We start from the raw sequence: 26283 nt of genomic DNA on the forward strand, positions 1-26283 counted from the left end.
AGTATATCTGTCCACAAATGCATGATCGGTACTTGAAAATGTTTTCACTCTTTACTGTCTCCCCACAAAATGTCTTTGAAAATCTGTGGACAAATGAAAGGGACATTTACACTCTTTCCTTTTCTGGTGATCTGAGGAACAGAGGGTCCCTGTCTCTTCCCCTTGAGACATGCATTTCTATCATGCTCTAACTGATAGGATAAAAACTGGTTGGCTAAAAAGGTCTAGCATAAAATGAGCTTTTTGCTTTCTCAAACCAGTTCAAAATGAATGAGTCCAAAGCTCAACATTGTTTGTGATTTGACATTAGTTGTCATAAATAGTCATTTGCTAGTCCAGAACTTGAGTTTTGCTGAAAAGAGAGACATGGTGAGGCTTTTCGTCTTGCATTCGTCAGGGCATTTGCAAGAATACCAGTATGAAAGGAAAACAACAATTTATACTGTATGAGAAGAGAATGCCGATTGGTTGGCAAGCGAACTCTTTGATTGGTACAGGTGTTACCATGGAGAATCACTGGTTGATGGGGACTGACAGTTAACTGCCAAGTATTTTTTTGAAATTTGAACCAGGCAGCTTGGCCTGGATTGGTTTTGCATTGCCCCGAGGAATGAGCCAGTCAATACTTGCAGACAGAAAGAACATGTACACACATTGCCTCTGTTTCACTTAAACAAAAATCCAAACAACTATTCATTGGGCCACTTCCCTTTGACCAATCCGGGTCAAGCTGCCTGGTTTAAGTTTCAAATAATGCTCGGCAGCTATCTGTAAGTTAGCATCAACTAGTGCATTCACCATGGCAATGCCTCTATCAATCAATGCCTCTACCAACCAATTAGCATTCTCTTATAAGTGTAAATTGTTGTTTTCCCCCTTAAAGAGGCACTTTTTGTTGTGTCCTGATGAGTACAAGATGAAAAGCTTCAACGTGTCTCCTTTTTCAGCAATAATTAGTTGTAATGGGAAAGACCACAGTCTATATTGGTGTGTAAAATTGACATGTCACTTCATTACAGGAAGGGTATACTTGTGTAAAGTTTGGGCTAAGGCACATTGTGGGACAGAGCCCAAGGAGATTAAAGGGATCAAATCTGCAACCCAGTTGTTCTTTGAAGTTCGATGGTAAACACTGCAACTTAGTGACATTCAATTCAATACCTTCAGCCACGTAGCCGTTGGATTTCTCTAATTGGTAGAAAGATATTGAGACAAGTAGCTGCTGGGAACAGAATAAGATCATTGTAAATTGGACTAAAGATTTTTCTTTAAATCACAGCAACTGACATGGTGGTAATTTACCTGTCGTCTGGCATCACCTCAAAGGACTCCTCTGAAGAAGAGAAAAAGAAAACCCTCAGTGTTATCAATGAGGAAAATGGACATCTTAATAACTCTGTGATGATCCTTACATATGCACTCATGAATGGTGAGAAACTGGTTTATTTATGATTTTAGCAGCTTGTCAGAGGACAAATACTTCAAAATCTTTAATATTTATGTTTGCGCATTACTTGCTGACTTGGATGACTTTTTTCAGGCTTTCTCTCTGTCCTGATTTTCTCCTTATCTCTCTTAACATAGCTGGAGTTGAAATTCTAATGAGTCTTTGTCCACTGATAAATGCAAAAGAGTAGAATTCCCAGTTGCCCATGGCTTAGGCTACAGGTGCTCTCGAACATCCCCATGCTTAGAACAGGCTGTTCCTAAGGGTTCTACAGAGATGTTGCACTGATCTGTTGGCAGGCATTGGAACAGCATCATTCTACTGTAACGCAGCAACCAGAAGCTCTCCCTGGGGCTGAATAAAAATATAAATGAATTCTGCTGCTCTTCAGGGAGCCAGAATTTAAGTTTTATTTGGTTGATCAACCTTCTCCAAGTTCTGGAAACTTTGCAAAGGCCTTAACAGAATTGGTGTGTCCAACAAGTCACTGTGATGTGTCCAGTTTATGGTGAAGAGAGTTTGCTATTTTGTGGTAGTTTGCTCCTTATTTTTTGCTTAAACCATTGGTTAGCAACAGTGCAAAAAAGAGAGCCAAATGTGTAAGTCTCTCCCTGTACTGTACACAGCCAATTCATCAGCCAGTCATCAGTGTGCCTTCTTGTGGCGACACATGGAAACTGGGTCCCTTGCAGCCCCAGGCTAAAGCATCAGAGGAACCTGGAGGAGGTTTGGATCCCAGACAAGCACTGGCATGTGGACACGCCATGACATTCACGAACCAAACTCCTAGCCATGGGCAAATAGCTCTTCTTACTGCCTTGTGGGCATCTCAGGAGAGTTGAAGGCTAACGGAGTAAACCCTAAGAAAACTGGAGTGGAGCATTAAGGCAGACTGATGTCTAAATATGTAATCTTCTGGAAAAATCTAGCAATGAAACTCATGCCAAATGTAGAGTCTTGCATTCCTTTGGACTGAACTGGGGAGGTCAATAGTGGGATGCCAAGAGGGTAGCAAGGTGGCACCATGGCTAGCACTGCTGCCTGACAGCGCCAGGGGCACGGGTTTGATTCCAGCCTTGGGTGACTGTCTGTGTGGAGTCTGCGCGTTCTCCTCCTGTTTGCACGGGTTTCCTCCGGGCGATCCGATTTTGTCTCACAGTCCAAGGGTTAGGTGGATTGGCCATGCTAAATTGCCCTTTAGTGTTCCAAGATGTGTAGGTTCAGGGGTTAGCCAGGTAACTGTGAGAGTTTATGGGGTTAGGGTGGGGGAGGGGTATGGGCCTGCGTAAGAGGCTCTATCAAAGAATCAGTGCAGACTTGATGGGCTGAATGGCCTCCTTCAGCACTGTAAGGATTCTTTGATTCTAGGGACACTGATGTTTGGGCATTCCAGAGACTCCATTAATTTTGACCAGGCTTGTGCCCTGGAGCGAATACTCTAGTTTCATTGCAGAACGTTAACACGGGAGACAACAGTTACAAGGGGTAATCTCAAGTTGACTGATGTCGAGAACTAGTGCTTCATGCTGATGAACATTGCTGTGGACGTTATCATTACTCCTTCAATGTTAAGCCATAAGATCATAGGAAATGGATCAGATTTAGGATTAGTGTGTGGCAGTTTGGAAAAGATATTTAATGGAACAAGTTTACATTCTGCTGTGAGTTTTCAGTACTTTGTATTTAAACAATTTTCTGCAAAGTGTATGTTTCCTTTAACGGAATTGTAAACTGCAAAAACAGGTTCCAACCTCTGAATTGAATTCCCAATTGCAAGCATGCCACTATGAGCTAGTGAGGAGTAGATGAAGGGAGAGATACGGGATGGATGCACGCACATTGAGAGTCCCAATGCTCAGCAGCTGCAAAATGAATGGGAAATAATATCACAGGGAAGGAGAGTTTATTCAAGCAATTATGTTCTTCCCATTGTGCTTACACATGGAGTATCTAGAGAATAGAGCAAAATCTCTTTTGCTATTTTAACAGTGTAACAATTTCTAGCTAATAATCTTCTTATTTTAGAGGGTGTAACTGGTTTGAAGGAGCTCGCCTTTCTTCGGGATCTGGCAGAACAGAATTCAGCAAAGTATGGAGTTTCTGATCGCACGTCGCTCCCTGTAATAAAAGGGACAATGATGGTGTTAAACCAGTTGAGTAACCTGGAGACCACTGTAGGACGCTTTTACACAAATCTGCCAAATCGAATGATAGATGAAGCCGTGTTTAGTCTGCCATACACCGATGAAATGGGTGATGGTGAGTGCTGCTTTCTCTTTCCATTAAATTGGTGCTTTCTGTCCTTCCCTGTTTCTCTTTACCTCCATGTATGTACCCTGCTTGATAAGGCAAATTCACGAAGGACAGAGACCACTCTTGGAACAGAAGGGCTCTTGATCAATGCCAGTAAATTTATCAGTACCATAGTGATACGGACTGCCACCCGATTTCACTTGAAACATTCAAAACCAGTGTTGTTCCAGTGAACCAGTCAGTCAGTGTTGTACCGAGCCATGCAGAATGCAAACTTCCAATTTGAGTGTCAGCCTTATCCCGAGTTACTGAACTCAGGAAAGTGCCATAATTGTTTTAAGGAAAAGTTCAAGCACTACTAGATATGGAAAAAGAAAGAAAACTTGCATTTATAAAAAGCCTTTCAAGCATCAAGTCTTCACAAAATGCTTCACAGCCAGTGAACTACACTTTTTAAATTAAAGTCAGAGATAATTAACTAAAGAGACCAACACCAGCTTATGCACAGTAAGATCCCACAGATGGATAAACGACCACCAGATAATTTATTTTTATGGTATTAGTTGAAGGATGAATGTAAGCCAGGAGATCAGACAAACATCTTATTCGAATAGTACCATGGGATCCACCTGAGAGGACAGACAGAACCTCTATTTTATCTGAAAGATGGCACTTCCAACAGTGTAAGACTCCCTCAATGCTGCAATTAAATGTCAGCCTTGATAGAGGCAATTATCCAGCTTTGCTGTGATGTTCTCCATGAACAAATAGACTGCTGACAGTCAATAGACTCACCAATGGCAACTTGAGCAAGGTCCTGAATGACTGCTGACTATCGTGGAGCTGATTTTGAAGGCATATCTATCTTCCCAGAGCAACCCTCCTCTTCATCACTTCAAGTTCCACTATTCGATAGGCAACTACTACTCGGGCAAAACATTCTCAGGTAATGCATTTTGCCAAGTGAATACCTTCCAATGTGTCCAAAGATGTGCAGGTTAGGTTGATTGGCCATGTTAAACTTCCACCAGTGTAGATTAGGGGGATTAGCGGGGTAAATTGTGGGGTTGTTGGGGATAGAGCCTGGGGTGGAATTGTTGTCAGTGCAGACTCAGTGGGCCGAATGGCCTCCTTTTGCACTGTAGGGTTTCTATGATATTCTATGATACTCAATCCTGCCCCCCTTGTAATCATTTTCTATTCATCCAGTGTGACAAATTATGCATTTTTCTGATTGATCTTTACAGGATTGATCATGACTGTCAGTAAACCCTGCTACTTTGGAAACATGCTGCTGGGCATTGTGGGAGTAGATGTGAATTTGGCTTACATTCTGGAAGATGTAACTTATTATCGTGATTCTTCAGCCTCCTACACGTTCTTAATAGATAATAAAGGTAAGAGAGATGTAATTATCCCTTTAATTAGTACTGGCGTTACTGGCCAACATGATCTGCCTACATGGAAGCAGAGATTTCTGTGCTTTTACAGTCGCAAATCAAGTAGATTAAATTCCACAGCACAAGGAGTTCAAGCAGATTACAGACCTCTCTGTAACATGGACAGAGCACAAGAGGTCATTTTTTAAGTGGTTGTTCCAGACTTAATCAGCAGTAAAGAGTTAGGGTCAATTTGATTATCTTGTCATCGCTTCGTTTCACCTGTTGTTGGTTTGTCAGATAATTATCATCCTTTGATTGTGAATACTGGAAACAGCTGTGACCACTCTTACTTGTAAACATAGTATTCAGTCTGGTAGACTGCCATTAAACTCTTTAGTTACTTTTCCTTTCTGTTTCAGGTTACACTCTTATGCATCCGTCCCTCACTAGGCCGTACCTGCTAACAGAGCCGCCACTTCACACTGATATTATACACTATGAGAATATTCCAAGATTTCAACTTGTCAGGCAAAACATTCTCAGGTAATGCATTTTGCCAAGTGAATACCTTCCAACGAGAAAGAAAAATTCCAAGGAGAGAACCCGCCATCTGTCGTGAACTTTTTAAAAAAAAATAAAGATAGCGTCAAACTTAAAGAAAATACATATAATTGTGCAAAGATTGGTGGCAGGTCAGAAGATTGGGCAGAATATAAAAAACAGCAAATATTGACAAAAAGATTGCTCAGAAGGGACAAATTAGAGTAGGAGAGAAAGTTCGCTGGAAATATGAAGACAAGTTTCTATGGATATTTAAAAAAGAAAAGTTAACAAAGTGAATGTTTATCCTATAGTGACTGAGCTTAGGAAAATCAGTAATGAAAAATAAGGAGATGGCAGATGAATTGAACAGGTATTGTGCGTTGGTCTTTACTCTAGAGGATATAAGTAACATCCCAGAAATAGCTATAAATCAGAAATGGAAGTGGAGGAGGAACTCAAAAAAATTATAATCATCAGGGAAGTGATTCCAAGCAAAATGTTGGAATGGCAGGTTGACAAATCCCCAAACCTTGATGAATTTCATCCTCGGGCCTTAAAAGAAATGCCTAATCAGACAGTTGATGCACTGGTTTTAATTTTCCAAAATTCCATAGATTCCCATTAGATTGGAAAATAGCAATTGTAGCTTATTTAAAAAGGGAGGCAAACAGAAAGCAGGAAGCTACAGGCCAGTTAGCTTAACTTCTACATAGGGGAAATGGCTTCATGCCTTAACTCGTGGAACATTGACAAAGTGGATGAATTAATCGTGCAAATATATGTAAACTGTAATGATATAGTCAGGATTATGGAGACATGGCTGCAGTGTGACCAGGGATGGGAACTGGACATCCAAGGGTGTTCAATATTTAGGAAGGACAGGAAAAAAGGAAAAGGTGGTGGAGTTACATTGCTGGTTAAAAAATATTTTTTTCTTTATTTTGGGCGACACTGGTTAGCACTGCTGCCTCACATGCCAGGGACCCAAGTTCAATTCTGGCCTTGGGTGACTGCGTGGGTTTCTTCCGGGTGCTCTGGCTTCCTTCGACAGTCCAAAGATATACAGGTTAGGTGGATTAGCCATGGTAAATCCGTGGGTTACTGGGATAGGGTGGGAGGGTAGGCCTGGGTAAGATGCTCTTTTGGAGTTAGTGTAGACTCGATGGACTAAATAGTCTCCTGCACTGTCGGGATTCTATTGTTCTATGTTGGAAGCTATTATTAAAGACGTTATAGTAGGGCACTTTGAAAAATTCAAGACAGAGTTAATATGGTTTTGTGAGTGGGAAATCATGTTTAACCAGCTTTGAAGAAGTAATATGTGCTGTGGATAAAGGGGAACCGGTAGATATACTGAATTTAGATTTCCAGAAGCCATTTGATGAGATGTCAAATCAAAGGTTATTGAGGAAAATAAAATCTTTTGCGGTAGGGGTAACATATTGGCATGGATAGAATAAAAGCAAAATACTGTGGATGTTGGAATCTGAAACAAAAATGGAAAATGCTGGAAAATCTCAGAGCTCTGACAAAGGGTCATCCAGATTCGAAACATTGGCTCTATTCTCTCTCCACAGATGCTGCCAGACCTGCTGAGATTTTCTGTTTTTGTGTCCAGCATTTTCTGTTTTTGTGTGGCATGGATAGAATATTGGCTAACAGCAAACAGAAAGTAGGTGTAATGAGTCATTTTTCTGGCAAGATATAACGAGTGGTGCACCACAGGGATCCGTGCTAGGGCCTCAACCTTTTACACTTCATATAAATGACTTGGGTGAAGGGACTGAAGGTATGGTTGCTAAATTTGCTGAAGGCACAAAACTGGTAGAAAAGTAGATCACTCTTCATATGTTGCATTTCTCCTTAATCATGCATGTTTTATCATTTTAAATCCTAAAATTGTGTTTGGAGATTTGAGTTTTATAGAAATGTTATTTGTAAACATGTGAATTATTTATATTTCGTATCTCCATGCAGCCTCCCTTTGGGAAGTCAGGTTATTACTGTGCCTGTAAACTCCTCCTTGTCTTGGCACATAAATCGTTTACGAGAAACCAGCAAAGAGGCCTACAATGTCAGCTATGCCTGGAAGTTGGTATGTTATGCTTTGTTGAACATGCCCTTGAATTTGATTTTTCTTTGATCTGTGAGGATGTGGGTTTGCAGTTTAAAACCAAAAGAACTTTGCTTAATCAAGGGTGTTTTTCACAGAAGTACCCAAATTACGTATCTTCAATGGCTTAGTGCTAAATTTTTGATTGTGGTGATCATATTTGATCCAGATAAATGTTTTTGCAATTGAACGTGCTAATATTTAATACAATGATAGACTGAGTACGTTTATTGTGCTATTCTTAGGTTATTAGGCTAATTCTGAATTTTCAAACTTTGGTTCGAAAATGGGTTCTTTATGTCAAAGTTTAGAAAATAGTTCTTTCTTCCATTTTTCTGCTACATTTACCTCATTTCACTGCCACTTTCAGGAGCTTGATTGATCAGTGATAAGGTTGTAAGGTAAATGAGTGCTATTGTCTTAAATGCGCCAATATCCATCTAAGGAAATGGCTGCATCAGCAGCAGAATCCTAGGGGCAAACGTAAACATGGCCTCCAGAGGACTTGCCTTTCAGTTTTCAGTTCCTGGGCAGAGTGCTGGCTCACCTGCGCGTAAAAACCACTGATTGCACTTCCTTCTCATTGACCTGTAGAAACCCTCCCCAGCTATTTGGGGAGGTCCTTCAGCTACAAATAGATTTGTTTGTGCATAGTTGTTGATTGTAATGCAACAGAACCTGCCAAATAACAGAAATGCATTGAATTCCAGAGAAGTGTTGGTGGTTTTGTGAGATTTTTCTCGAACAGGAATACAGTGGCAGTGTAGGTGGGCCTATTTGTTAATGCTTGGTGTTATTGTGAAGATAAAATATGCAATTGTTTCAAAGGTCTTTGCATTTATTTTTATTTAAGGTTAAACTCTTGACTTTGGGTCTCTCGGGGTTCAGGAATGCAGCAACTGCAATGGAAAGGCAGGCAGTTCAGCTGCTTCTGGGCTTCCACAGTAAGAAGTTTAACAACACCAGGTTAAAGTCCAACAGGTTTATTTGGTAGCAAAAGCCACACAAGCTTTCGAGGCTCTGAGCCCCTTCTTCACCTGAAGAAGGGGCTCAGAGCCTCGAAAGCTTGTGTGGCTTTTGCTACCAAATAAACCTGTTGGACTTTAACCTGGTGTTGTTAAACTTCTTACTGTGTTTACCCCAGTCCAACGCCGGCATCTCCACATCTGGGCTTCCACCAGTGCTGCTGTGATCCAGTCACAGGTCTGGAAGAGTGATCCTGGGGCAGAATTTCCCCTCTCGGTTTTTTTTAATTCCCTCCCTCCAAGGACCTAACCTGCCCTCTGGCAACTCCACACTGCCTGTAACTATGATTCAGAATTTAACCCAATGGAGATCAAACCCATCCTTGTCTTTCTCATTCCTTTTCATGTGCATAACTGAAATGCCTTTGCCAGTTCTTCCCAGTTTTCTGTTGCCCTCTCAACAGTCAGGCATTTTCAAAGTATTATTTTAACTAATGTTTGCCATGTATTCAGTAGTATGTTTTATTGCATAGATAGGGGCTCGATGATTCTGTGAAATCTCCTCCTCCATTCTGCTGTGTGGAGGTTACTGAAAATCATGCCACAGGTTTATCCTGATGAAGCTTTATTCAAAATGAATTTAAATAAATCCTGGAACTTCTGTCTGTGCAGGTGCAGGACACATCCTTTATTCTCTGTATAGTGATGGTACAGCCTGAGGTACCAGTCAAACATCTGAAGAATTTGAACACAGCACCAAGCAGCAAGCTTCTTTACCATCGATTGGATTTGCTGGGTCAGCCCACCTCCTGCCTGCACTTCAAGCAGTTAGCAACACTGGGTAAGGAACATTTAATTTTCAAGACCTGCTTTGAGGATTTGTGACTTCTGATATTCTTTGCTGCTCCCCCCTGCAGCCCACCCCACCTTGGGTCACCTTTAAATAAGAAGGCAGCTGGGCTACCTAACCCAGACCTGCACCAATTGTACTCCGAAATGATTGCTAGCAGCACATGGAAAAAGCTTGATGATGACTTAACCTCAATTTCTCTAATTTTCTTATTCATGTAGAGAAGTATACAATGTTTACTTATTGCCTTCCCATCATGCTGCCTGTCTTATTGCCTTCCCATCATGCTGCCTGTCTTATTGCCTTCCCATCATGCTGCCTGTCTTATTGCCTTCCCATCATGCTGCCTGTCTTATTGTCTTCCCATCATGCTGCCTGTCTTGACATAGGTAAGGTGTCATGAGCACAGCAGCATAAGATACTGAACTATCCAGTCATTATCATTCCTGTTACTGATGCTTCACCAAAGGAGTTTCAAGGACCACTGTTTAGTTGACTTATGCCTTTTTGTTGGTGTTAAAAAAAAAATCATAGTTTGGTCCTCTGCTGGTATAACATGCCAGGCCCACACATGAAGAATGGAAGGACTTCCCATGGACCCATACCCCCAACACTAGCCAGCACATTCTGATAGGAAGAGAAAACTATTGGGAGCAAAATAATTATATAAGGTTCAACATTCATAATTTCTGTTGTTAATGTGAACTTTCATGTAAGGTAACTTGATCAGCATCTCCAGGCATATGGTGCTTTCTCACATATTCAGTTGTAATTCTTTTATTCACGGAAAACACTTTCTGTTCGAACTTCATATCATCATGAGCCCCTAGCATCAAGTGTCATTCAGTATTGGAAAGGTTATGCCCTCATTAGCCTGAGACCATAATGATGCCTCTTGGATTTGATTGACACAAGTCTCGTGTTTGTGATATTAATATTTAATGCTATGCCCTGATTGCCTGTCTTTCAGAAAGTCCCACAGTCATGCTGTCTGCAGGCAGCTTCTCATCTCCATTTGAGCACCTGAGTCAAGCAGAGACCAAACGCATGGTGGAACACTACACAGCTTATCTGAGTGACAACACACGTCTCATCGCTAATCCAGGACTCAAGGTGTGTTTTTTCATTTTAAAAATTGCACTCTAAAATTTCCAAAACTGTAACAATATGTTATTTCACAACTTTGTTCAGGGCCGAGCAAACTGATACTAGGCTGAGTTTAAAGCTCAGTTCAATATATTTGCTTCAGCCCGAGAAAATCATGGGAAGAGTCCTATCATTTGATGCACAGAAGTTGAGGTATCTCTCTCTTAGCAGTCACTTGTTGAACACTACTGATTCCCTACAGCTGGTCAGACACTGATCAGAAACTCAGGCACCAACTCTGCCAAGAGCTAATGGTGAGGGGGAGGCAATATCCCCTACACTATTATGATTTATTTTATTGTGTTATACATTGAGAAGAAATGAAAAATGAGGCTTTTTATTCTGAAGTACTAAGTGTTTGTGCTTGAAATATTGCTTAATGATGGTGCCAAACTGAAGTTTAACTAATGCCCAGTCAGTTTCAAATCATAGTTATGCATAACAAAGTAGTGTACTTTACAGGACCGCTAGATCTTGCTAAACAAGTGACTTGCTTTTCACAAATTGGCATTCCAATTTTGTAAATAGTCAATGTGTGTATCCTAAAGAGAACTGCTAATCAAATTTACTGTAAGTTGATGAAGGATAAACCCTCCCAGTAGCCTCAAGGTATGAGCCCAATTTCAGAATTGTTTATGACCCTTGGTATGTTTATTAAATGCACTATAAACAGAAAAAATATCAAATTAGTAAATATAATTCAATGTTGTGTGATACACCTTTTCTTTTGGTTTTTAATTCATCATCTAAAATTGTTCCAACCACTACCATCATTAGCACTTCACCCGAGTATCATACAATTGAGAATGCTTTCTGCCAACAAAACAAGACAGTCTATAGTTGAATTGCTGGATGAAGTGGATCAGTATAAAAATTCCACTGCTCTCTTCTCTTGTTCCTTCCTAACCCCAGTCATTACAGAGAATTGGAATCCTCATTCCATCTCTGAATTAGGAGAGTAAACGTGGATTAATATGCTGCTTCTCGGGGAAATTATTCACACATCTGCTAAATTATGTGATAATTATACATTGCAGATTAATGCTACATCCCTAAACTTTCTTTACTTGCTCTTTTCACGGACCATCTGCACATTCCTTCATTTTCCCGGTGCTCTCACTGTTTTAAAATTGTGGCTTTTTATAGTATCCTTTAACCTTAACTAAATCTTCCTATGATCTCAAAACTGGGACCCCTTGCCTTCCTGTGTCTTTCCTTTCTCCTCTAATCTTCATGATTTTAAAACCCAAGCTTAACATCACCTAATCATAGTTCCTGATTAATCTGCGACTCTTTTTGACCTTGGTGGTGTCCTGCACTGTAACCCTTGACTCTTCACTAGGTTTCTCAATTTAAAAAAAAAATCCCTTTGGGGAATGGATCAGGTTTTCACTTGTGTGAAATTAGACAAATTATCTTTCCCTGGCCTGGATAAATTGGAACACCGAAATCTACACAGAATCCTTTTTTAATATATGAGAGAACTGTCTCTACAATTTCATACAATCTGTTTAAAAAGCGTATGAACAGGATTGATTCACGGCTTTGAAACTTCTCAGGCATATCTTTTAAGAAGTCCTGTGTGTGTTTTTTCTCCCCCTGCCTGTGTGTAGTCTTCTGTCAGGAACGAAGTCATGGCTACCAGTCATGTAACAGATGAATGGATGTCACAAATGGAAATCAGTATCCTGAACAGTTACATTGTTCGGCGTTACATAGCAACGCCCAATGGGGTGCTTCGGATTTACCCTGGTTCTCTCATGGATAAAGCATTTGATCCCACCAGGAGACAGTGGTGAGTTTTACAGGATCTGCAGGAAGAGTTTTCCATATAGCCTCACTAGCAAAACCTCTTTATTTAAAAAAATGTTTGTGTCTCACTCCAGTGAACAGGGCCTGTCCTCACAGTGAAGTGATTAATGATGTTTTTTGTGTTCATGTGGTTAACATTTTGTTTTGTTGATGTTGCAGCCAAGATTATTTGATTTATTTGTATTTGTTTCAAATTCAATAATTCCCTTGGCTGCCCTGCTTTATTTCTCACTTGAGCAAGCTGCATTGAACATCATGGGTGTGTTTCTTTTTTCTTCGCTGACTGAGGGCAACTTGTGTATGAAGCTAGATGCTGAGAGTTGGCAAGCTATTGAACTGTGGGGGCACCTCAACCAAGCCTATTATGTCTTTGCTCAGTAGCTATGCATGTATTTTCAACAGGGTTCACTGAATAGTGCTGTGGAGCAGGAGATTCTCCTTTCGTAGCTCAGAAACACTGGGGCCAGTTAGTGCCCTTCAGTTTCTCTTGCTAATGTATTAATAGTCAAACCAGTCATAATATGAGCAAAGTGTGTGGCTGGTATGCCTGAGCCACAATGTGGTGCCACGGGGTTTTTGTTACTTATCTCAGCCTCGTTTGTTTTGGTCCAGAATTTGCACCAAGACCATTCACTTCCCTGCAGGGAAGGAAACACAGAAAGTGTTAATATGGTGGCTCTCGTTCACCTCCCAGAGAACAATATTAGAAATCTGGGAGCAGGATAATATGAAACAACATAACAGAGAAGAAAATAAAGTTTTGCCCTTGTTAAAAATAAATATCAAGTATAAAAAACTGTACTCAAGAGAAATTGTACTGTTGTTACTAGGTATCTCCATGCAATGGCTAACCCAGCTCTGATTACCTTTACTGGCCCATACCTTGATGTTGGAGGAGCTGGTTATGTGGTAACTCTCAGCCACACTATTCATTCTTCCAGGTAAACTTTAGATTTCAAACTTCCATCAAGGCATTCATTCTATACAGTGTGTTAGAAATGCATCATCCTTGTGAAAATACTTTTTAAATTTAGGAAATACAAATTTATATAGGTAATTGCACTGGACAAAACTGCATGACTCTTCTCCCAGAATTTCTGTTTTTAAAACATGTTTTTCATGAAGGTGGCATCCCTTTATTTTCTCTGTAAAACTAACCTGAAATAAGTTCCAATTTCATCAGATGGTCCATTATTGTTGATTAAACCTTTTTTAAAAAGGAAGATGAAATGTGGCAGTACTGTTGGCCATTTTCTATGAGCATAACATCTTCGACTGTGGATTTCTGAATAATTACTCAAGAATGGTTTGTGTTGATTCTTTCTGAAAATTTGAGATAAAATGAAATTCAGCAAAGAAAATAGCCAAGATGCACTGTTGTTTAGGTGGACATTAGTGAGAAATATGTCAAAGTATTATTTTCTTTCTTCAAAGATCTCTTTCAGCACCAGGGCATGCTGTAGCAGTGATGGGTGTTGACTTTACACTGCGATACTTCTATAAAGTTCTTCTGGATTTGTTACCCATCTGTAATCAAGATGGAGGCAACAAAATCAGGTAACACCAACACAGAATTACTCAACTGAATGAAGATCTAGATTCCATCAATTAGACTATTTAAAACAATTGTAACTGATCTGCTCTGTCATTAGCAAAAGAAGAACATTTCCTTTGTTCTTTTGTGCTATGTGGGTGCCCAGGAAGGAGGCACAGATTGATATTTTTCCAATTCTGTGGCGGAGGCTGCATATTAACTCTTCATAAATTCCACGTTTTTTCACGTTTCATTTTAATGTTGCCTTCTTAAAATGAAGATTGCTGGGTCTCTGCTTTCTTTTTACACCATCAAACCTTATAAAAAGAAGCTGGCGGCCTACTAAATGTAAAATTTAGCCATTCAATTGTTCTAGAGTGATGGAAGCTTTCCTGGACTCTTTCTCTTAACATTGATTTGGCTTTTTTTCAATAGGTGCTTTATTATGGAAGATAAAGGTTATCTCTTGGCACATCCAACTCTGATCGACCCAAAAGGCCATGCTCCTGTGGAACAACAACATATCACCCACAAGGTACTGAAAAAATTTAGCTTTGAGCAGTTAATTTTAAGCACACCAATGGAACTAGTCAAAACTTTGTCAACTTGGTGGATGGCTGACTTGGAGAGACTCATTCTTGTTCCAGTATTTCTTAGGTGACTCCAAATTAATTTTTGTACTTTCGATAAGCAGGAAGCATTATTTGTTAACTGTATAGATTGCTTCAGGGAGAGAGGTAAATGGGTTTTCTTTGCCGTTGTGTTGTCTCTAAATTAATCTGCCAGGAGATAGAATGTTAGAACAAATGTGATTCTCTGTGGCAGGATAGATAACCCAATATCAGAATCAGATGAGCTGTATTTTGAGAGGGTTGTTGATGATTGATCCAGACTGGCTAATTGATGGTCTAGAGTGGTACGTCTTTCAATGGGATTCAGAATTCTCTCTGTGGCCTCAAATAACACTGCAACCCAGCTCTCTAATTCAGTGTTATCCACTCCATTAGCCAGTAGCCAGATGTGGCTAATTTGGAATCCAGCAATGACTAATTGAATTTGTGATGTTTTAAAAATGAGTAAAAGACAGAGCTTTGAGCATGTGATCTCAGTACTTATTTGCATGCCATATGCTTGCGTACTTTAACCCTTTGTGCATTTGTTCATAAGTTGGTTAGTCTAAAAACAGTGTTTGAATGTTTCAATTGTTGTGCGTGATTTTCTTCCTTAACCACTGTACAGTGGTAGATGTTAAATAAATATACACCTGAAGCACATTTATCTGTGTTGGATGTCAGGTGCATTGCACTAAAATTAGTACACATGACTAAAACAGTGGGTTTTTCACAGCCACACTAGTGACTAGTCACTAATTTATTTTTGGACAACTGTTCCAGTTGGACACATGGTAAAAACCATATCAATACTGTGTGCTGATAAACGGTGTGGTTCTAACCAGTTCAGCTTCAGGGAAATCCTTGTGGATAATTGGAGCCAGTTACATTAGAGAAGTGGAATGTGTTCCAAAAGGGAGAACGTACACTCCATATCAGACAAACAGAGAATATTTGTATGGATGAGTCAGTAGTTTTGTTTGTATTCTTACCATTGTGGCATATTTCTGTGTCTTTGCAAGAAGAGGAAAAGAATTGTTGGGAATGGCAGAGCCATTGAGTAAGGTGAAGGTGAAGGGCTCTGACTACAACAAACACCTCTGTCCTCTCCCTGGTGTCAGAAACCTGAAGTCATCTGATAGTATGGACTTTGCCATTAAATTGTTTTTCCTCTTTTTCCTGTCAGGAACCTCTGGTGGCAAATGACATTCTAAATCATCCCAATTTTGTGAAGAAAAACCTTTGCAACAGTTTCAGTGACAGGACAGTGCAGCGATTCTACAAGTTCAACACCAGCATTGTAGTAAGTCTGCTTTTAAACAGCGTGTGTGCTTCAAGCAGAACCAAATTCAGCAGCCATTTTCTGCAGATTGTTTTAATCTTTTGAATATGAATTGAGAGCTCAGTTGAAATCTAACAGATTGAGGTTGGCTTAATTTTTTTTTTGTTCCTGAAAATAATAGTCAGTTTTCCCTTTTAATTAAATGGATATTTTAGATTCTTCTCTTTCCCCTTCACTTTCACTGTTTATTTTCTTCCCATAAAACTTCATAGCACTGTGCCCAAAATAATTGTTATGACCTCATTCCCAAGCCACTGTATCAATTGATCAAACAGCCAGGCAAAGGAAATTTACTCATCCTAGATGCAGGCTTTGTCTCTGCAGTCATGCCCGTTTTTTGTTTTTCACAGGATGTGGGTGTCATTGGCTGGACCAGCATTTGCTGCCCATCCCCAATTGCTTTTGAGAGGGTAGTGCTGAACCGCAGCAGTCCACGTGATGGTGTAGGCGCACCCAAAGTACTGCGAGGGAGGGGATTCCAGAATCTTGACCCAGTAACAGCGAAGGAATGCTGATATAGTTCCACGTCAGAATGGTGTGTGGCTTGGAGGGGAACTTGCAGGTGTTCCCATAGCATCTGCTGTCCTTGTCCTACATTATAGAGGTTATGGGTTTGGAATCTGCTGTTGAAAGAGAATTAGTGAGTTCTGTGGTGCATCTTGTAGATGGGTAAACATTGCTCTGACTTTGCGTTGATCATGGAGGGAGTGGATGTTGAAGGTGGTGGGTGGGGTGCCAGTCCAAAGTGCTGCTTTGTCTTCGATGGTGATGAGATTCTTGTGTTGTTGGAGCTATACAGATTCAGGCAAGTGGACAGCATTCCACCACACTTGTGCCATATAGATGGTAGACAGGTTTTGAATGAACTACTTGCCATAGGATTCCCAGCCTCTGATCTGCTCTTGTAGCCATACAATTTATATGGCTATTCTGGTTCAGTTTCTGAAAACACCAAGGATGTTGTTAGTGGGGGGATACAGTGGTGGTAATGCCATTTAATGAAAACGGGAGATGGTTAGATTCTTCTTGTTGGAGATAGTTATTGCCTTGCACTTGTGTGGTGCGAATGTTACTTGCTACTTAGAAACTCGAGCCTGAATGTAGTCCACGTCTTGCTGCATATGGACACTGACCGCTTTAGTATCTGAAGAGTTACGAACGGTACTGAATGTTGTGCAAACAGCTACGAACATCCCCAGTTAGATTGGAAACTCAGTTTTGTGGGAACTGAAGCTTAATTTTATTTTTATGAACATTGTGCTAATTGCTGGGGAGAAATATGCCTCCTACATCATTGAGAAAACCAGAGAAAAGAATCATAGTATCCAGATTAGTACAGCACAGAAAGAGGCCAATAGGACTATTGAGTCTTCAACGACTCTCTTGAAGAGCAATCAAGTTAGTTGTACCTGTTCTTGCGTTACATCCCTGCAATTCTTTTGTATCTGTATGTAGCACCTTATCAGGCAGTGCATTTCAAATCCTAACCATTTATCATGGAACAGAATTTTCCTGTATATTGCCTCGGATGGTTCTGCCAATCAATTTATGTTCTCTTGCTATTAACCTTCCAGCCAATGGAAAAAGTTTTATCTTTATTTACTCCTATCTAAATCCTTGAACACAAGAATTCTGCAAAACAATGGGAGATAGAGGGACTGAAACAGTTGAATGCTTCCCTCTTCTCCCCACCCAAAATCAAGATATCCTGATAGGGACTCCCCATGTTAATACTGACTCCTTGATGGTAAACGTCACATCTAGATCGAGTGTACAGTATAGAAGCAGGCCACCTACCATCAGTACCAGGAATGAAAATTACCTTATCTGAGGGATTTGGAAGAAGTAAAGGATACCAGATAGGGCAAACTGCACAGGACATGATCTGTGCCCTGTGGCTGCTACGCACAGCTGCAAATGCAGAGAGAAATGAACACACCTCATTTTGGCAGGTGTTACCTGCATGCAGAGCCTCCTCTTCACAAACTGCAGACTGAAGGCACCAATAACTTGTGTGAGTACCTGACCAACTGTACTTCTGGGTGCTTCCTCAGAAACATCCCAGTCACAGCCTGTCATATGTTCAGTGATACTGCATGAAGGAAGGCTTTTCAGAGTGATCAATCTCTAAGCTATGACCAATATTTTCTGCTTTCCCTGGAACAACTGCTTAGCTGTGACAGTTTTTCAGGTTTATAGTCAGCAAGCCTGATGTAAAGCTGTGCCAGCTGCTGCAAGGACACTTACAATACCGTCCAGCAGAGGGCTGGCACATCCAGTGAGCTTGTCAACTGTGCCATGATACTCCGCTTTAAGCCCCTAGGCACCAGGCAAATTTCATTTCTCGGAAAGCTTCCATGATGAACTGTGGAATAGCTCATTGTGGTGGCAGATGACTAACCTCCTGACAAGCCCCTCATAAAGCACCATATTTACTTCAGCAGACATCAAACAGGATTTGGATGCTTTGTTACTGACTTTCAGACTTGTGCCTAAACAGAGTTTTCTTTCCCTTCATTTTAACTTTTCTTAATCCCTTCCCCTTTCACCCTTGACAAATAAGTTAAGATGCCAGTTAAGCCTTTGCAAAAGCATTCAGAATTGTTGACATCCCACCTGTTCTGACCCTTTAGTTACCTCCTTTCCCTTATATTTCACATGCATGTTCTTATTTGCTGTAAACAATGGCCTTCTGCATGCAACTGTCCAACCTGTACCTGAAGCTATGCAAATGGACGAAGCTTGAAAAATTGCCTAAAACCTACCATTAACCATTTGGTTTGAACTACACCAGCAGGGACAAAAATTCTTAATTGTATTTTTTTCTAGTCTAAGGGTGATGAGGCCAAATGTAATAGCTCCATTGTTACCCTTGCAATTTAGCAGACTTGAGATTGAGCTGGTCTGCATTTCACAGCAACATGCAAGTGCTGCATTTATCCATTGGGCCAATTGTATTGGAAGAACTTAATTGAACATCTTGTCCTTGTGATTTCTTCATGTTATTTTCATATCCTACTTTTGATAGGGTGATCTGACCAACCTTGTCCATGGTAGCCATTGTTCGAAGTATCGATTAACCAGGATTCCTGGCACCAATGCGTTTCTTGGAATTGTTAATGAAACGTGTGATGCGCTTGCTTTCTGTGCCTGCAGTATGGTAGACAGGCTTTGCCTGAACTGTCACAGGTGAGTAACATGAATGATATCTACTTGATAGGATTTTGCGTTGCTTCTGAGGAAATGCAATATTGCACAAAACCAATCAGTTGGTAAATTATTATTAGTGCTTATCAAATTCTGTGGCACAATCATATGTGACAGTTGCCATTGTTTTCAGCCATGACATTCTTAATGCGTACATGGAAGAAATAGATATTTAAAATTCTGAAAAGGCATTGCTGGTCAGTCAGCATTTGAAAGAGCAAGATGAGTTAAACATGTTGATGAGATTTTTTAATAAAACTTATTCCTTCTGTTCCATATACTGTCTGGTCATATAGGCAGAATCACTTAGTATGCCTTCAAGTTGTAGGGTATCTTGGTAAGGTGGTGAATCTGTGACAAACATAGCGGGTGGCACAGTGAGTTGTAACATGGTGTCCATGACTGTTTGTGAGACTGAGAAAATCATATTGTCCTGTCAATTGAGCATCACCCACATTTTTGGAAGAGAATTTATTGCAAATGATGTCATCTTTTTATTCTTTGAGAAATAATCCTTCCTGTATCATGAATCAGCATAAAACTGGGGGAAAAGCCAACTACCTCTCCATGTCCAGAAGCCTAGTGCAAGCATGCTTCCTGAGAAAGACCAATTCCAAATATATCTCAAACACAATTTGATAATAAAAACTATACATATTTGAGATGTTCTGTGGAAGCATTCACTTAAGTCTGAATGATCTGTATTTTTAAGACAAATTTTTAATGAAATATTTCTACCCGTTTTGATCACATTGTGAAATGTTGCCTTGGTTCCACATGACCTTCACTGAATAGACATAAATATGGAAATTTACTTTGGAATTTTCAACACTGACATTATTTCTAAGTGTAGGTTATGTAAACCATAAATATCTCAATAGATTGAATTTTGGTATCTAGATTTGTAGTTTGCAACATTACTCTGAAAATTGTAACAGTAAGTGGATATTTTTAAGGGAGCAGGCATGGAGGAGCAGGATTCCTGCTTCCTGGATTGCTGTACTAGTTGACTATGTCCCACATTGCAAGGAAGGAGCTGTTTTCTTTTTTGTGGGGGGGTAAGCAGCCTGACTGTGTGGAAGCACCCACTGGAGAACCTGAACCTTTCATGGGTGTGAAGATTTGAAGCTCTGAACAAAAGAGGTGAATGGTCAGCAAATTTTTAGGGCACTTAAAAATCCTCAGTAGAGCCTCTATCTGCTCTCCAGTATTTGCTGGGCTGAACAGGTAAATTAATGATTAAATTCCTGGGAATACCTCTTGGGGGTAAAGGGGTGGACAGTAGGTCCATCTAACCTTTGCAATCATGATTTTTCCACTCACTAAATGACATGGAAACCTGTTAGATTCCGGCTGCAACACAAAATTGTGAGCCCCTACGCTAAAACGTTTAGTTCTTCCTGCCACCAGAACTTTGGATTCATTGGGTTTTCCTGATAGTTAAGCACCAATCCCATCTGTTTGTGGACTGTCATGAAATCTATATGAATGTATTATACATGAAGTCTTAAAAGGAATAACAGCTGTTGAAAATGTTCATGCCTCTTTATGAAGACAAGAGAGCCGCAATACATTAGTGTACCACCGTAGCAATACTATTGAACAAGTTAGTTATCTTCTCTGAACCAGTAACTGATATTAATAACTCCATGTTATTTTGAGGGAGTTTGATCAGGATGTGGAAAGGGCTTTTGTAGGTGAGGAGGAAGGGAAGGAGAGTTGAATTTTCAAAAAGTGCATCTGTTCAAAAAATAAATTGCTGAAAACCTGAGAATTTTGTTCTCTTGTGATTAACTTCTTTGTGCAATTAATGATAACCAGTTTCTTGTTTTTGTTCAGAATGGAACAGAATGAGTGTGAGTGCCCCTGTGAATGCCCCCTGGAGGTGAACGAATGTACTGGCAACTTGACCAATGCAGAGAGCAGGCAAGAATCATTCCACATTTTTTTGAAGTGTAATTGTCCTGGATGATGGTAACATTTGCTCACTGAATTATAACTGTTTTAAAAATTCTCAAATATTACATTTGTTGAATCCCTCACCATTCCCAGCAGCCAGTTTGATGGCTGAGAGCTTTAGGACATGTTCCAGGAGCTAAAATTGTCTGATAGAGCGACTTAAATGTCAGAACCGCTTTGTGGGGAAATGTGTGCGGTATAGAATATACAATGCAGAACGATTCCCAGTTTAATCCTTGGCCTGTCCTGAGTTAGCTGATCTCAGAAGCAACACTGGGGGTGCTATTATAGCTCCAGTGATGTGTTAGGGAGAAAACAAATTCAAACAGGACTCACTCTGCTGAACACCATCAGTGCACATGTCAGTCTGGTAAGGGCAAGGTACGTTTCTGTTGTGTCCCCCATTGTGGAGCAGCTTGCTGAAACGCATAGTCTCGGCTCATTTATGAAGAATGCACGAATAGCCAATGTACCAGAGTGCAACTGAGATTTGAGAACCAAAACTCGTCAAGAAATCGATACCTTCAAGGGAGATGGGAGAAATGAGACACGCTTAATAATTTTTAAAAGGAACTGATATGTCAGCAAATGCTTACCATGTGAGTAATTGATTTCTTTTTTAATAAAATAGAAATCCTAGCTGTGAAGTCCATCAGGAGCCACTGACGCTTGCTGCCTTTGACCCCAGTCTACAGGAAAGCCTCCCACAGTGCATTAACACCAGATGCAGTCAAAGGACATCAAGCGGGTAAGGTTACAATGTGCAAACGTGGGGCCTGGAGATGTGCGAAACAATCATTTTTCTCTTTGCAGCAGAAGTTGCAAGAGAATGGATTTATTGTTTTATTCTTGATCGTCAGATCAACCAAAATCCAGGAATCCTTTTCAAAGAAAATAAAATTGTAAGGAATCAAGATTTTTAAAAACTTAATTTCTGTCTTTTAAGTTGAATGTTTTGTTGTTTTAAATAGAGTCTAAACATATTAGGGGAAACTGGTTTGGATAAGTTCTGAACTTTACAAAGAAGAAAATTAGCACCAGTAACAATTGATGGTTTATTAACCTATATTGTTCCTACGACCGTAGGGTCGACTGCTGGTGACAATGCTGTTGCACATCCATGAAATGTTAACCAACCTAAGACAGGAAAGCAGTTGAGTTAACTCGATCCTAGGCTGTGAAAGGTGAAAAATCAATGCGATTTCCTTTTGGTTCCTACCCAGTGAACCTTTCTGGAAAGTGCAATGACAATGGATGAGGACAGAATTAGTTCAGTTATGATATTTCCACTATCAAACTGCTTGGAAGCACACGGCTGTCTAAGTTGACTCTTGAGATTGGTCGTTTAAGTGAGGTATCAGGAGCAATTGGTGTCTTCAGACCCATAATCCAACACAATCAATAGCTTGGAGAGAAAAGTAGAGGTAACAAAAAATAACCTTTTCTGGTTGCCAGTGTCTAATGACAGATTCCTTCCTTTATATTTCAGTGATTGTTTTGGCGTTTTAGATTGTGAATGGTGTATGGTGGACAGTGATGGAAAAACACATCTGGATGAACCATACTGTGCTTCCCAGAAAGAATGCTTTGGAGGAATTGTGGGGGCCAAGAGCCCATATATCGATGACATGCCTGCCTTAGGTAAGAATGGTACAATGGGCAGCAAGGATGGTAAAATAGTGTAAGAGACAATATAGTTATCCACTTATATTGTGAATTATTTACTATCCTTGAGGATTCCAGTTAAATCTGTAGGAGGGTTATCCAATTTGTTACAGCCCATAAGAATACATCCAAGAGAGCGAGTAACACTGGATGTTAACATTTTAAGTGGTCAAACAATAAATTATAGATTCAAGGAATTTTTTGCGATGGTTTTTCAGGGATTAGACTGTCCGTTAAAAGTATTTGACTTTTTATTTAAAAGGAGAGAAGTTATGCCATTACCCTTTTCTCATCAAGAGATCTGTTTCCTCAACCCCATTCCTGTAAATTTAAATTCAAATGTGTCACAGAAAGTTTATTCACTTGCATCATGCTGTAGCAGTGACCCCTTTTTGGTTTTGATAATCATTCATGTTTCAAATATTGGCTTGCCCACATTCTTGTTTTCATGGATTCTACATGTGACTCCAGAGCCACAGCAATGTGGTTGTCTCTCAACTGCCCTCGGGCAACTAGGGATGGGCAATAAATGCTGGCGAGCCAGTGACACCTATGTCCCATGAATGAATGGAAAAAAAATAAACTGGCTAATTAAAATGCTAAAATAATAAAACAGACCTAAAGGCGTTTCAATGCTTAACATTAAAATGGTCATAATCTCCATTGCTGTCTCTTTTCCGTAATTCCATTGGTGTTATTTCTTCCGACTTAATTTTCTTCATCTATTTTTATCCAGTTTGTTAGCTGTCATGTTTTCTAGCCTGAGTTGTTATCATTTGGCAGATAGCCAACAAGCTGTTTCAGTCTGAGGTGTATTACATCCCCAGTTGACATATTTACAATTCGTTAATCTGTGTTGAATACTGTTATTCCCAGTGACTACCCATGAACATAGTTTGGTACAAATGCTAATATCACAGCATTCTAAGTTTTATCTTGTAACCCTGAAGACGGATGATTGTAGCTAGTTTTTTCCTGTTCCGACTCCTTATATGAAGCCCATCACTTTATATCCAAATGGAGTGTAGAATGGAAATTTCAGGTCTTGATGTGCGAAGGCTGCCCAAAGGCTCTCTCAATTTATTGAAAGTAGAGTCATTCAAACCTATGAACAGATTTCCAGTTCCATCAAACAACACTGCAATACCTACAATACTTTCTGGATAAGCAGACCCACTAGGTCAGGAGCACCTGTCTGCGCCACAGGACAAGAAACTGCCCTGACCTCCCTCAAAGTCATACCCAAACTTGAACAGAACTCCAGAATCCAGCAAAATACTGTAAAAAGAGAGTCCTTCATATCTTTTGGACAGGACAAAAAAAATCAAATGCAATCCATCTTTCAAAAGATAGTAGGTGATTTCAAAATAAATTGCCCAGTTGAGCATACCCCAGAAAATCATCTCTTTGCAGTCTTGTTATCCTTCTGCACCTGAATGAGTATTCCAGTGCGATGATAGTGCAATTGATCTAAGTATATATTGTTTTATTTTTAAGAGGAATGTTTGAAATTTAGCTTTATTCTACAGGCAGTCAGTATGTGTAGAAGGAATGCAGCCGAGATTTTGGGAGAGCAGGATAATCATTCATTTTAGCTATGTAATGTTTACTTCGGATAGAGCTGATGGATTTTTGTTTATAGATGAAGGTTTCCCCTGGGTTTTTTAGTTATCGGTCAGGTGTTGGTGTGGTGATGGGAGGAGCCACGTCTGTAGCAGGGGAAAAACTAGGGAATTGCAGTGCAGGTCTGCTGAAATCAGGAGCGGCTGCTCCTGAGAATTCGCTTTATCTCCACAAAATTTCTCTCTCAAAGGTTAAAGACTGTCAACACAATTTATATCAAGTATGCCTGGGTTTGCTAACTATCTATTTGAAAGTGGTTTTGATCTATGCATGAATGGGGCTTATTTGGTACTGGAACAGTCTAAAGCTAGAAAGTAAAATTGCTTCCTTTCATTTTTAAATATTGTTCAACTCTTAATGGTTAAGCTGCTTCATTTGTTAGAGCTATATTTAAAAACTGCGTTATTAAATAAAGTTTGTTTTACTATAAAAGATCCATACTTTGGAGAGAAATAGCCTATCCTCACATTTTTATGCCAAAAAGAAAAAAATGTTGGGGTCTAGTCTGGCTTCCTAATGTAACTGAGGTTCTGGTCCTCCCACTCATCTATTCCACTCTTCTGGTGACAAAACTTTGCTACCCAGTCAATGTGGACATTATAGCAGGTAGCTTTGTCACAGAAAATCTCACACGTTCTGACTGAATCATGGGAGAGAAAAAACTCAAAATATGATATTTGTTCGTGGCCCACTACCAAAAGCTGGCCTGCGTCATGTCAACACTGCATATATAGAGAAAATTCAAAACCAAAATCCATCAAATATTGATTCAGCGATAAACACAACACAGCCTAATATCACCAGCAAAGCGGCGCCCACAGCCATATAGTGTGGAAATTTGAAAAAAAATGGATCATACAACATATCACCAACCTCTGATTCGCCTACCCCGCCATCATCTCAGATACTTAGTGATCCTGGGCACCATTTTTAAAGGTCACCCCAGCGCAAAGCGAGCAAACCAGTTCAACCAGGTTGCTGCACCCCCAGGGTAGTGCCCACTTGATGCCTGGGCATAACCCTCTCCCTCTGAGCACTGCAGCCACCAGAGCTCCCGTGGGAAGTCTACTTGCCAAGTGCACGTCTTCGGAGACCAGTCATACTTCACACCGTTCTGCCATCACACCATTGGGGATGGATTTTTTGACAGGGTGGATGATTCCAGTATGGGCCTGATAATATGTAAACGTGTTAGAATGACGTTCCGTGTTCAGCGTTGGGAAATGCGGCCTGTCACTGACAAGAGGAGGGGACAATCATGTCATATTTTCACACTGACATAAAACGTGACTTTGCACTTCTCGTGATATTTTCCACGCCCGTTACCAAATCCATCCAATGCAAACAGGAGCGGAAAATTCTGGCCACGGTATATGGCGCGATTTAAAATCAGAGTCAAACAGGTGCTTGTGGTAGCATAGAATTGCCCCTGTTTGAGCAGAGTGGATTAAGTAAGTGAGTGAACGTTTGAGCACTTGAGTGAGGTTGCCAGTCCTCTGCTTTCCTGCTTTCCTCAAAGCAACAGCAAGCCCAGCCACGAGTGCCATCAGCCTTTGAAAATCACCCTCCAGGAATAGCTCTGGCTTCCAGTTAGCACTCTGTCACTTCTTGGGCACTGAACTCGCGGCTAGTCTAATTAGAGCCTTTGGGTTTAAAAGCCACGTTGTGTCATTGACACTGATGTGACGTGAGGTCAGGATCCAGAAAAGTTTAGAGTCTTTTTTAAGTTTAAAGTTAGTTTTAAAGTTTTTAAAGTTTATTTATTAGTGTCACATGTAGACTTACATTAACACTGCAATGAAGTTACTGTGAAAATCCCAAAGTTGCCACA

General features: G+C 40.2%; 1 protein-coding gene across 2 annotated transcripts in view; it reads left to right on the forward strand.

Annotated features, from left to right (window-relative positions):
- cachd1 (cache domain containing 1) overlaps window positions 1–26283 on the forward strand; it is a 172010-nt gene that overhangs the window by 137414 nt on the left and 8313 nt on the right. For both annotated transcript variants that reach the window (XM_078218408.1, XM_078218409.1), the window contains exons 8-23: window positions 1280–1429; window positions 3473–3706; window positions 4948–5097; window positions 5502–5625; window positions 7603–7720; window positions 9376–9544; window positions 10524–10666; window positions 12313–12494; window positions 13342–13452; window positions 13946–14068; window positions 14481–14580; window positions 15843–15959; window positions 19027–19187; window positions 21045–21131; window positions 21796–21912; window positions 22654–22805. In XM_078218408.1, the coding sequence (XP_078074534.1) occupies window positions 1280–1429; window positions 3473–3706; window positions 4948–5097; window positions 5502–5625; window positions 7603–7720; window positions 9376–9544; window positions 10524–10666; window positions 12313–12494; window positions 13342–13452; window positions 13946–14068; window positions 14481–14580; window positions 15843–15959; window positions 19027–19187; window positions 21045–21131; window positions 21796–21912; window positions 22654–22805 (2238 nt within the window). The remainder of the gene's footprint in view (window positions 1–1279; window positions 1430–3472; window positions 3707–4947; window positions 5098–5501; window positions 5626–7602; window positions 7721–9375; window positions 9545–10523; window positions 10667–12312; window positions 12495–13341; window positions 13453–13945; window positions 14069–14480; window positions 14581–15842; window positions 15960–19026; window positions 19188–21044; window positions 21132–21795; window positions 21913–22653; window positions 22806–26283) is intronic.

This window comes from Mustelus asterias, chromosome 8, assembly GCF_964213995.1.
Source record: "Mustelus asterias chromosome 8, sMusAst1.hap1.1, whole genome shotgun sequence".
NCBI lineage: Eukaryota > Metazoa > Chordata > Chondrichthyes > Carcharhiniformes > Triakidae > Mustelus > Mustelus asterias.